The following is a 12,615-nucleotide window of genomic DNA, read 5'->3' as shown; positions in this document are numbered from 1 at the left end:
GTCTATGTCACCTCCTGCTTACTGCTTGGCGGGCATAGCACTCGACCCTAATTTCCTGCCCAGTGAGTGATGGGCCCACCAAGGCTTGGCCACCAGGTGCTCTCTGGTCACCTCCCCCCCGACCTGGCTACAGGGAGAGGCTCCAGTTTCTTGAGCTTTCCTTTTCTTTACTGTCATAAGGATTTTGTGAATCGCTCTTTGTCTGGTCCCTCCCCCAGGACCAGTTTTGCCTTGAGAAGAAAGAAGAGAAGCAGCATTAAAGCATCAGAGCCTCAACATGAAAGTCTTCCACACTTTTTTCTGTTTCCTCTTCATCGGTGAGTTCAGTCACTTCTGGTTTCTGTTCATTGTTCATCTTCTCACACTTATTTTTCTTCATTTCTTTAGAGTTGATCAGGAAGTTTTGCACCTCATTGAACAGTTAAAAGTGAGAACTCTGCTCTATGTTGTTGGTTTCTGTAGTTAAACATGAAGATAACAGTTGGATATGAGTCACTGGAACATGCAGTTTATTGGAAGTTAACATCTCAACATATAAACCGGGGTGCCCAGATACCTCAACTGGTTGAGCGAGTGACCTATGTACGCTGCAGCCAGTATTCCAGCTTATGGTCGTTGACTGTATGTCTTCTCCCTGCTTTCTTGTCTGTCTCTTGACTCTACCTATCAAATAAAGCCAACAAAAGGCCAAAAAAAAAAACTTTCAAAGTATATACAAACTAGTAAAAACATTAGAGTTTGTACAAACTTTAAAAAAAGAGCAAAATTAACCCATCAGTCTGCAAATTGCATGTTTTTATTAATTTCTCTTCATTTTCCCCTCCAGAATTAATTATTCTTGGATTTTTGTTAAATCTGCCTTCCAATATTCACCTTTTGTACGGCTGAAAGAAATAAGTACTTTTGTTGTATGTCGACTCTGTATTTCTGTTGCTTTGACACAAACACAGGAAACACAGGAAACTGTCAGATATATCTAGAAATAATTTAGAGTCACAGAGGTGAACATGTTTAAAGGTAGACAGAATCAGGGCCCTTTTTTGCAGTTTGATAAAACATTAAGTGTAATGGCACTGGTTAACAGAATGCAGAACTGATGAAGCAACAATAGTTTTTTTTCATCATTTTCAAAAGAACCTGAAGAGGAACATAATTGCACAATTACAGTAAACAACCAAGAGCAGCTGTGGTTGTGAAACAACACATTCAAAAACTTAATTTAACATCAGAAGAAGAAGTCAGCAGATGAAGAAATCAACAGTTCAACAACTCTTGACCTTATATGACACAAAGAGTGACTGTACCTATAACTGAAAGATACAAATTGTGTTTTGAATTAAGTTCATGAAAAAACAACTATATCGTCAATAAAAGACAAAAACTTAAAAAGAAAACCTTCAATTTAATTACAAAATACACCGATCAGGTATAACTTATGACCTCCTACCAAATATTGTACTAGTCCCCCTTTTTGTTGACCTGTTGAGGGCTGGACTCCATTGGACTCTGAAGGTGTCCTGTGGTATCTGGACTCCTGTAGACCCTGAAGGTGTTCCTGTGGTATCTGGACTCCATTGGACTCTGAAGGTGTCCTGTGGTATCTGGACTCCATTAGACCTGAAGGTGCGCTTGTGGTATCTGGACTCCACTAGACCCTGAAGATGTGCTGTGGTATCTGGACTCCACTAGACCCTGAAGGTGTCCTGTGGTATCTGGACTCCATTAGACCCTGAAGGTGTCCTGTGGTATCTGGACCCCACTAGACCCCTGAAGGTGTTCTGTGGTATCTGGACTCCACTCGACCCTGAAGATGTGCTGTGGTATCTGGACTCCATTAGACCCTGAAGGTGTGCTGTGGTATCTGGACTCCACTAGACCCTGAAGATGTGCTGTGGTATCTGGACTCCACTAGACCCTGAAGATGTGCTGTGGTATCTGGACTCCACTAGACCCTGAAGGTGTCCTGTGGTATCTGGACTCCATTAGACCCTGAAGGTGTTCTGTGGTATCTGGACTCCTCTAGACACTGAAGGTGTCCTGTGGTATCTTGAACCCCACTAGACCCTGAAGGTGTTTCTGTGGTATCTGGACTCCATTAGACCCTGAAGTGTTTCTGTGCGTATCTGGACTCCTCTAGACCCTGAAGGTGTCCTGTGGTATCTGCGACCCCACTAGACCCTGAAGGTGTTCTGTGGTTCTGGACTCCTGTAGACCCTGAAGGTGTTCTGTGGTTGTCTGGACTCCTCTAGACACTGAAGGTGTTCTGTGGTATCTGACCCCACTCGACCCTGAAGGTGTTCTGTGGTATCTGGACTCCACTCGACCCTGAAGATGTGCTGTGGTATCTGGACTCACTAGACCCTGAAGATGTGCTGTGGTATCTGGACTCCATTGGACTCTGAAGGTGTCCTGTGGTATCTGGACTCCTGTAGACCTGAAGGTGTTCTGTGGTATCTGGACTCCATTGACTCTGAAGTGTCCTGTGGTATCTGGACTCCATTAGACCTGAAGGTGTGCTGTGGTATCTGGACTCACTAGACCCTGAAAGATGTGCTGTGGTATCTGGACCCACTAGACCCTGAAGGTGTCCTGTGGTATCTGGACTCCATTAGACCCTGAAGGTGTTCTGTGGTATCTGGACTCCTCTAGACACTGAAGGTGTCCTGTGGTATCTGGACCCCACTAGACCCTGAAGGTGTTCTGTGGTATCTGGACTCCACTAGACCCTGAAGATGTGCTGTGGTATCTGGGACTCCACTAGACCCTGAAGGTGTCCTGTGGTATCTGGACTCCATTAGACCCTGAAGGTGTTCTGTGGTATCTGGACTCCTCTAGACACTGAAGGTGTCCTGTGGTATCTGGACCCCACTAGACCCTGAAGATGTGCTGTGGTATCTGGACTCCACTAGACCCTGAAGGTGTTCTGTGGTATCTGGACCCCACTAGACCCTGAAGGTGTTCTGTGGTATCTGGACTCCATTAGACCCTGAAGGTGTTCTGTGTATGTGCTGTTGTGCTCCTCAAACCACTCCTGAACCATTTTTGCTTTTGTGGCACGGTACATTATCCTGCTGAAAGTTGCCACAGCCATTCGGGAATTACCGTTTCCATGAAAGGGTGTTCATGGTCTGCAATAATGCTTAGGCAGGTGGTGTGTGTCAAAGCAGGATAAAAACAGATAAATACGTGTCCAGTGCTGGAAACCGCCACATGAAATCTAAGTACTCACTGGCTTTGAGCTTTTTGGACATTGCCTATCCAGAACTGTCATCAGCAAGAGTCAATGATGCAAGACTAAACACAATCCAAATGTGGAAAGCACTGACATTAGACTTGAAAGACCTGCTTCCAAAGTAGATGATCTCTGTACGGAAATTGCTATCCCAACAACTGGTGTGGGTGTGGCGGGTGAACAGTGGGGGTTGTTACTGGGGTTAAAAGTTCAAATGTAACCAAAAGTTTGTCATACATTGAGAGTACATGTGCATTTGGAAATAAAAATGGATGATAAAAAAAGTTTGAGGACAAAATGGTCACTTGCTGCCTAATTTATCCAACCCACTAACAGCAGCCATGATGAAGAGATAGTCAGTGTTATTCACCTGTTAGTCACCTGTCAGTGTTATAATGTTGTGCCTGATCATGTATATCATCAACAGACTGCACGTGTTACAGGACGATATTACGAACTACTGATGTTCATTTTTTTAACAGCACTGCAGGTAGGAAATACTGGACTCATCAATGCAGAAACACTCTACACAAGACTGGAAGGAAAAGACGTCACAGTTAAATGCGAGTTACCCGTCTCTGGATCCAGAAAGTTCTTTTGTAGGGAAACATGTGATGGGGGAAACGTTTGATTGAAACAACAAAGAACTACGATCAGAGTGGCCGATACAGCATTCGGTACGAAGAAGGTCATTTTCCTTCGAGGAACGCGATCATGTTCGTGAGCATCAAACGGCTGGAAGTTTCTGACTCTGGACGCTACAGATGTGCTCTGGAAAAATCTTTGTTCCTAGAACCACAGTGGGATTTAGGATTGTTGTCAAAGAAGGTGAGATTCTGAGTTTCTTTCTAAGACCCACGAGCATGGGATAAATGTGCAGAGGCAGAAAACACTAGTTCCGGGGAGTGCGCGAGGAATAGTAGCAGATGAGTAAACTAATAAAGACCTAGACTTGCTGATCTCACAAAAAGGCAAGAGGGTTAAGCTAATTACACGAACGAGCACAGACACAAACATGACAAGGGAAGCTAGGAAGTTGCGCTAACAGTGGAGCTAATAGAGAGTAATATGCTTTCACCATTTACAGACTTGACTCTCCGAACTTCTCCACCGTCACCGTTTCTTCCATCATCCTCCACTGAATCCTCCGAGCAGCTTGACTCATCTCCACCACGTCCAGGTACGTCTTATAAATAATCGCCCGACAGGAATCCAGATTAAGTATTTTGATGGGACTTTTTGAGAGCACAAATGATTTATAGGTTTATATAAGAACAAACATACAGAAGCTACTATGCGCTGGTAGCATGAGTCGTATGGTAATGAATCTATTTTTCTGAATATACTTGTATATATAACACTTGTGGCTCCACATTTACTAAAGTGTCAGAGTAAAACCAACCTGTTCTCCTGTTAACACTCCTGCAGATCAGCAGCTTTACATAGGTCTGATTCTGGTGGTCAAGATCTTCATTTTATCGATGCCTTTGATGATTTTCTGCAAGAAGAGAAGATCCACCAAACCTAAAGGTGAAGCTGCAGAAACACACACAGCTTCCATCACTTCATCACTGATCACTGACTCACATTCATCTCCTGGAAAATGACACAAACCTGAATCTGAATTTAAACCTGAATCTGAACCTGAATTTAAACATAAACACAATTCTCAGTCTGAAACTGAATCTAAACCTGAACCTGAACCTGAACTTAAACTTGAACCTAAACTTGAATTTAAGCCTAAATCTGATCCTAAAATTGAACCTGAATCAAAACTAACCTCACCTATCCAGCAGGTTATCTAGTTGGTTATCTAACAAGTGATCCAGCAGGTTTTCTCGCTGGTTATCGAGATGAATAAAAGTTGGTAATGAAACAACTGCTGGTAGTCACTGATCAAAAATAAATATGGAACGAGATGGTGTTATTTCCTCTTTTTTTCCACAACTGTTCAGATCTTTTATTTTTATCTGGCACATTTGACCACATCAAGTCAAACCTCACAGTCAGGCGGTCAAAAATGCATAAGAACTGTGTGGTTGTTTGGGTTTATTAAATTTCTTGTCTAATCATTACAGTCACAGGTTCTCGTCTTACTTTTGAGTTTAGTTCCTCTAGTTCCTGGGAAACGTCTCTCTTATGGTCTGTTTGTTTGTTTTGAGCAACATCTGACACAAGATGAATAATATTCTGTCTTATCTTAGATATATTTTCTGTTTTTCAGTTCCACCTGTGGAGATGAACAACATCAACATCTCAGAGGTCAGTAAATATGAGACACCTGAACTTCATTAGTGTTTGTGAAAGCAGCTGATTGAACAAACTAAACTCCTCCTCTTCATCTTCATCTTCCTCCTGCAGGTCAACCGAGTGTATGAGGAGATCAGAGAACACAGACAGATCAGTTCTCCTCCTGTGGAAATGTCTTCAGTTCACTGCAACGCCAAATACACCAAATCAAACAGAGCTGAAGACACCTCAGTTTAACCATCTGTAATCTGAACAAGTAAGAAAACTGTGGTGGGATTTTAGCTTCCAGGTAAGAACTCAGATTACTAACAAATTAGACTGAATCAGACAACAGAAAATGACTTTTTAATTACGCGGTGGAAAGATTTTATGTATTACAATCAGATAATGCTGTATTTTGTATAACTGTTGTGGAATTTTCTCTAATATGTGATCCATACAGGTAAAAATAGACCATGAATAACACTGTTGGGTCTTAATCCAAGTTCACAGGACTAGTTGTGAATGAACCTTCTATTGTTCAGTTGACCAACAAAACAAATAATAATTCTGCTTCACCGTAGAGAAAATATGTCGCAGGCTGTGTTTAAAGAGAGAAAAACTTCAAATACCTGTTCTTATGTAGCCTTTACATCGGGTTAAATGTGTATTTTGAGTAACTGTGATGAATATCTGCACTGAGTAGGATTATTTTAGGCGAAAAACAAATCATGATTGTTTTCTGGTGGGAAAAAGAAACAGTTTCTTCTTACTTATTGTCTGCAGATAGCCTTCAGATAGATGTGACATCTGTCAACAAAATCAGAGAAGCTGACTCATTCTTTTATGTTATAACTGTGCTGTCAAAATGTTTTAGTTTAGCTTCTCTTCCAGCATAATTCTGCTGTATTTCCATTTGGTTTCATTTCCATTATTGTGTCTCTGTGGGTCATGATAAGTTTGCAGATTCAGAGAACTGAGGTGAACACAAAGTTAACACCACCCACAGAACCACAACAGTCACATTAAAGGGAAATACAGCAGGTTGAAGTAAATCAGAATCATCATTTAAATACTTTCTTTATATAGTAATTTTGACAAAGATTATTGTTTTTATTGAAAAGTAAAGTGCTTCTTGTGGAGTTCACACTGTAAAGTTACTCAGGATAATTAATCTTTTAAATGTTTTTATTTTATATATACTGAACTGTATAGAGGGGGAGATCAGGTCTTTCTGTGAGCTGTTGTGTTGCTTTTTCACAAATATATGTTTTTTTATTCATGCTATATAGTCCTGCAAAAAAGAAGAAGATATTGCAAAAATTAGTTTGCTAAAACATTTTACATAGCCATCATTTAGTCACCATGACAACAACAAGCTGTAAACTCTTTAAATATCCAACAGTAACAAACCTCCTTCACTTTATTCACCAACTCAACTGATATTTTAGGAAAAACAAAACAATAAGAAAAGTGTATTCTACATGTGTTTTTTTTAATGAAAATAAACTTGACATTGAATTGAACATTGGCAGTTTAAACAGGATCTGGTCTTTATGTCTTAATAAACATTTTTAGATATATTTTGATCCACTGTTTTCCTCCAGTTTAGCAGTGAAAGTGTAACTACTAGTTACTATGAGACACTGCAGCAGGTTGGTACTATTAAAGGTCAACGTCAGGTTACAATAAAAATATTCCCTCCATGTTGTTCCTGTCACATTTTTCCTCACTGTTGGTTCATTTTTCACTGTAAATCCTGCAGCTGTATGGAAACAGAACAACCATGACACCCAGTGGCTGCATCTGGGTTTAAACAGAGGTGTAATGTTTGTGCAGTTACTTGTTTCAAGTTTTATAATTCTCTTTTATTTTCTCATCGGGAAAGTCAGAATATTTTTACCCTGATTGAATGTTTAAAAGCAAAAAAGGGATCATTTGTCAAGAACGGTGAATGCTTGTCAAGTTATTTTCAAAGATGTCAGTGCATGTTTGAAGTGTCATTTTCCATCCATTTGTGTCTTTAAAATATCAGATTTTCCAAGTTAATAATGATGCATGTGTCCAAATATGTTCCACTGTGTTACTTGTTATTGTGGAAAGTCAGCGAGGTGGAGAGAGGATGAGGAGGCAGACACAGAGAGACACACTGGAGACTCTGATGACTTAGGTTGTGAGGAAGGTTTACTGACGTCAGGAGAAGTGACACCAACAGAGCAGCAGTACATGCAGGCAGTGCCAGCATCACTTCTGAGGATTCTCTCTGATCTTCAGGTATATGTTGGAGTTGGAGGAAGGTCAGAGTTAGATTACAGACCAATATGAAGACAACTGGTCTGTTTAGTCACATCAGAATAGAGAATATGTAACCTTGACCAGAGCAGAGTCCTGGAAGCTGCAAGGAAATACCTTAGAAAGGAGAGTCATTTTTCCTTCACAAGTTTCACCAGATAAAACCTCAACGCTGCCAATAAATGAACATTAACTGTAATTTAATGACCTCTATAGAAAGTGGTGTGTATAGACGGACAGCTGAACTTTGACTCTGTGCTAGAATAAAGAGGTTAAAGAAGAGGGGAGGAGTGTAGAGCTGAGTTTGTAGGAGGGACCATCATTAAGAGAAGTGAGCAGTTCCTGGTTTGTCAGAGAAGAAAGAAGAGAAGCAACATTAAAGCATCAGAGCCTCAACATGAAAGTCTTCCACACTTTTTCTGTTTCCTCTTCATCGGTAAGTTCAGTCACTTCTGATTTCTGTTCATTGTTCATCTTCTCACACTTATTTTTCTTCATTTCTTTAGAGTTGATCAGGAAGTTTTGCACCTCATTGAACAGTTTTAAGTGAGAACTCTGTTCCATGTTGTTGGTTTCTGTAGTTAAACATGAAGTTAACAGTCAGATATGAGTCACTTGAACATGCAGTTTATTTTAAGTAAACATCTTAAAATATAAACCTGTGAACATATTAAACGGTTCAAACAAAATTTTTGTTTTCTTTTCAACAGTGTTTATTAGTTTTGCAGCTTTTTTCTCCAGAATCTTGACTTCAGTTGTATGTCGACTGTATATTTGTGTTGCTTTGGCACAAATGCAGCAAACACAGGAAACTGTAACCATCAGATAGACTCAGAAAAATATGTTTAGAGTCACAGAAGTCAAACATGTTTAAATCTCCACAGAGTCAATCTTAAAAATCTTAAAATATAAACCTGTGAGGACATTAAAGGGTTCAAACACATAAGTCCGCAAATCCCCCCCACCCCCTTTTTCTTTAGCATCACTTCATTTTTTTCTTCCAGAATTATCTTCCTTTTTTTGTCATCTTAGCTACATCATCCAGTTCAGTGCTGCTGGTGAACTAAATTTAAAATAATTTTAAAGAAACTGAAGAGGAACAGAATTGCAGAATTACAGAAAACCACTGACAGCAGCTGTGGTTGTGAAGCAACACATTAAAACTTAACTTCAGCAGTAAAGATAGAATCAGCAGATGAAGACGTCTGACAGAAAATAAAAGAACAAACTAAACTCCAGGTCCAGTCTGTAGCTTTTACTTGTGAGCTTTTAACAGCGTCTCAGTTTCCTTTTGCTTCGTTCAGTTGTCAAAAAGATAAACTTTACTGATCATCAGGTAAATTCACACATTATAGCAGCTCTGAAGACATAAACAGAAGCAGAAATATGAAAACATTAAAGTAATTAGACTAAGTATTACAATAGGACATAAATATGACATGATGGATTAGTGTACCCATAATTTTAGTACAGACACGGTGTTTGAAATTAGGTTTGAAGAGAAAAACTTCTTTAAAAGTGTTTTTCATTGAATTGACAGAAATCATCTTCAGACGACAACATGTTCCAGGATGATGTTAGTAACTATTGATTGTTTGTCTTTTCAACAGCACTGCAGGATGAAAACACTGGATTTGTCAATGAAAAAACAGACTCTTCACAAGACTGGAAGGAGAAGACATCACAGTTAGATGTGCATTTTCTAGATCTGGAAGCATAAAGTTATTCTGTAAGAAAAACTGAAGAAGGAAACATTCTCATTGAAACAGCAAAGAACAACAATCAGAGAGCCAGATACAGCATTGAATATAAAGACAAACATCTTCCATCATATGATATTCTGTATGTGAGCATCAAACAGCTGAAGAAGTCTGACTCTGGTTGGTACAGATGTGCTGTAGAAAGATTTTTGCATCCAGAGTCATCCTGGGATTTTAAGATTGTTGTCACAGGAGGTGAGAATTTAAGTTTCTTTCTGTTTCTGAAGGTTTAAAAAAAAGTGTTGCAGTTCATCCATCCATCCATCCATCCATTTTTTCGGGGTTGGCTTGTGGAGGCAGCAGACGAAGCAGGTCATTCCAGATGTTCCTCAACCTGACAATGATTTTCAGCTCTTTTTGGGGGATCAAGAGACATTCCCAGGGCAGACAAGATATATAATCCCTCCAGCAAGTTCTGGATCTGCCCTGGGGTCTCCTCCTGGGCAGATGTCTTTGGAAAACCTCCAAAGGAAGCCTCCCCGAAGGCATCCGAATCAGATGTCCAAACCACCTCAGCTGGCTCCTTTCAACGCGAAGGAGCAACAGCTCCAAGCTTCCTCCAGATGTCTGATCTTCTCACCCTATCTCTAAGGCTGAGCCCAGCCACCCTACGGAGGAAGCTCATTTCAGACCATAGGTGATCATTGGGACATAGGTGGATGGTAAATTGAGAGCTTTTGAGAGCTTCGCCTTGCGGCTCAACTTCCTCTTCACCATGATGGTTCAATACAACTGGTCTGCCTGTCTATCTCATGCTCCATTTTCCCATCACTCATGAACAAGATCCTGAGATACTTGAACTCTGTTGCTTGGGGAAGCAACTCCCTCCAAACATGGAGGAAGCAATCCACAGGTTTCTTTCAGATTCCACATCCCCAACCTTCCCCGGGATGCAGGAGAAACTCTTCTGGAGGTAGGAGTTGAAAATCCAATGGACAGGGTCCTCCACCAGATGTTCCCAGTGCACCCTCACTTTAAGTTTCGTTTTACCAGGTCTGTCTGGTAGCCTTCCCCCCCGTCAGATCCAAGTCACCACCAGGTAGTGATCAGTTGACAGCTCTGCTCCTCTCTTTACCCGAGTGTCCGAGGCATACGGCCACAGGTCTGATGATACAACTATGAAATTGATCATTAACTTTTGGCCTAAGGTGCTCTGGTACCAGCTACACTTATGAACCATCTTATGTTCGAACATGGTGTTTGTTGTGGCCAGTCTATGACTTGCACAGAAGTCCAATTACAAAACACCACTTGGTTTCAGACCGGGCAGGCCGTTCCTCCCAATCACCCCCCTTTCTCCATCATTGCCCATATGAGTGTTGAAGTTCACAGGAGAACTATGGAGTCCCCAGGTGGTACCACTTCCAGGACACCACCCAGAGACTCCAAGAAGGCTGAATACTCTGAACTGTTGTTTAGTACATAAGCACAGACAATAGTCAGAGTATTCCCCTCCATAATACAAAGTCACAGAGAGGCGACCCTCTAATTTTCTGGGGAGAACTACATCCACCCAGCACCTCCCACCCTGGGCAACTCTGGAAAAGGAGAGAGTCCAACCCCTCTCCAGGATTCTGGTCCCGGAACCCTTGCTGTACGTAGAGGTGAGCCCAACTATATCTAGCCATTACTGCTCCACCTCCCGCACCAGCTCTGGTTCCTTCCCCACCAATGAGGTGACGTTCCACAACACCAGAGCGAGTCTATGTCACCTCCTGCTTACTGCTTGGCGGGCATAGCACTCGACCCTAATTTCCTGCCCAGTGAGTGATGGGCCCACCAAGGCTTGGCCACCAGGTGCTCTCTGGTCACCTCCCCCCCGACCTGGCTACAGGGAGAGGCTCCAGTTTCTTGAGCTTTCCTTTTCTTTACTGTCATAAGGATTTTGTGAATCGCTCTTTGTCTGGTCCCTCCCCCAGGACCAGTTTGCCTTGGGAGACCCTACCAGGGGCTATTGCCCTAGATAACGTAACTCCCAGGAGCACATGGACACTGAAACCCCTCAACCACGAGGAGGTGGCGATTCATCGGTGGGAAGTGTTACTGTAGTTCACTGAAATATTTCATTCTTATTTCCATCAGTTTTGCTGTAAAACACAGAAACCTCCAACTGTTCCTCCTGCAGACTCTCTGAATATTCATATATTCTATTTATCTGAGTGTTAATGAACCCATCAGTTCAGCTTCCAGCAGTATGGTCAGGATTCTGATTATTTCACTGTTTACAGCTTCAACCACTTCACAACCAAAGTCCACTCTTCCAACTTTTCCACCATCAACGTTTCTCCCACCATTCTCCACTGAATCCTCTGAGCAGCTCGACTCATCTCCACCACGTTCAGTTATGTCTTATAAATAATCCCCCTGATTGATCCAGATAAAGTATTGGGATATTTTTTTATAGTATGGCAGTCTATATGCTACGGTAGCGTGAGTTTTTGCTGCCACCACCTTTTTTTACCCGGTCTGGTCCGGTGTCAGGTACAACCCAGAAGGACAACAAGGGGCAGACAGATACAAGTACACAATCTTTATTAAGGACACATAAAATGATGGCTGGCACCAACAGTTCAAAGAAATCCCCACGGGATCATTCCTGGCCCGGGTGGCCCCACCCAAGCCCCGTGAACACACAAGACCCTTATAAAAGACACACACACACACACCGCACCACTGCACTGCACACTAAGACCTCATAAAAGAAACACACACACTGCACACAACCACCACACCACTGCACTGCACACTAAGACCCACTAAAACCGAGGTCGAACCCACCATACACTAGAGGGAGCCAAAGGACCACCCGAAGCTTTAAATAACCCTGGTGGAACTAAACTGAATGGGCCGACATCAAAATAGTTAAAGATAGCTAAAAGAAACACAAAATACGACAGTCAATGGAAGTGTAGTGGTGCGTTTTTAAAACTTAGCCTTCCCTGACCAACGAGACCCCTCCATGGGGTCTGAATGGGGCATCTGGACCGGTGGCTGCACAGCAGCAGATGCAGGCTGGAGTAGAGTCGGATTGCAACACTCTGCTCTGCTGCGGAAGATTCTGTCCTTGTTTCTCCCCTGGCTCACCACTGAGCTAGCCCGGCA

At 41.9% G+C, this 12,615-nt stretch overlaps 2 protein-coding genes and 1 long non-coding RNA gene across 29 annotated transcripts in view; 2 read left to right on the top strand and 1 right to left on the bottom strand.

Annotated features, from left to right (window-relative positions):
• LOC110950027 (NACHT, LRR and PYD domains-containing protein 12-like) overlaps positions 1 to 12,615 on the bottom strand; it is a 67,890-nt gene that overhangs the window by 24,002 nt on the left and 31,273 nt on the right. The window lies entirely within an intron of this gene.
• The window catches only part of LOC110960721 (uncharacterized), a 435,352-nt gene continuing 422,930 nt past the window's right edge, over positions 194 to 12,615 (top strand). Inside the window, exon 1 of the mRNA XM_051950017.1 lies at positions 194 to 317. Within this exon, the coding sequence (XP_051805977.1) occupies positions 278 to 317 (40 nt within the window). The 5' untranslated portion in view covers positions 194 to 277. The remainder of the gene's footprint in view (positions 318 to 12,615) is intronic.
• On the top strand, positions 4,321 to 7,347 carry LOC127534552 (uncharacterized). The gene is made up of 4 exons (XR_007942708.1): positions 4,321 to 4,412; positions 4,661 to 4,762; positions 5,457 to 5,494; positions 5,594 to 7,347. It is a non-coding gene; the product is annotated as an uncharacterized LOC127534552 (long non-coding RNA).

The sequence above is a fragment of the Acanthochromis polyacanthus genome, chromosome 6 (assembly GCF_021347895.1).
Source record: "Acanthochromis polyacanthus isolate Apoly-LR-REF ecotype Palm Island chromosome 6, KAUST_Apoly_ChrSc, whole genome shotgun sequence".
NCBI classification, from domain to species: domain Eukaryota; kingdom Metazoa; phylum Chordata; class Actinopteri; family Pomacentridae; genus Acanthochromis; species Acanthochromis polyacanthus.
The sequence above is the reverse complement of the archived record's forward strand: the minus strand, read 5'-3'. Positions and strand labels throughout refer to the sequence as shown.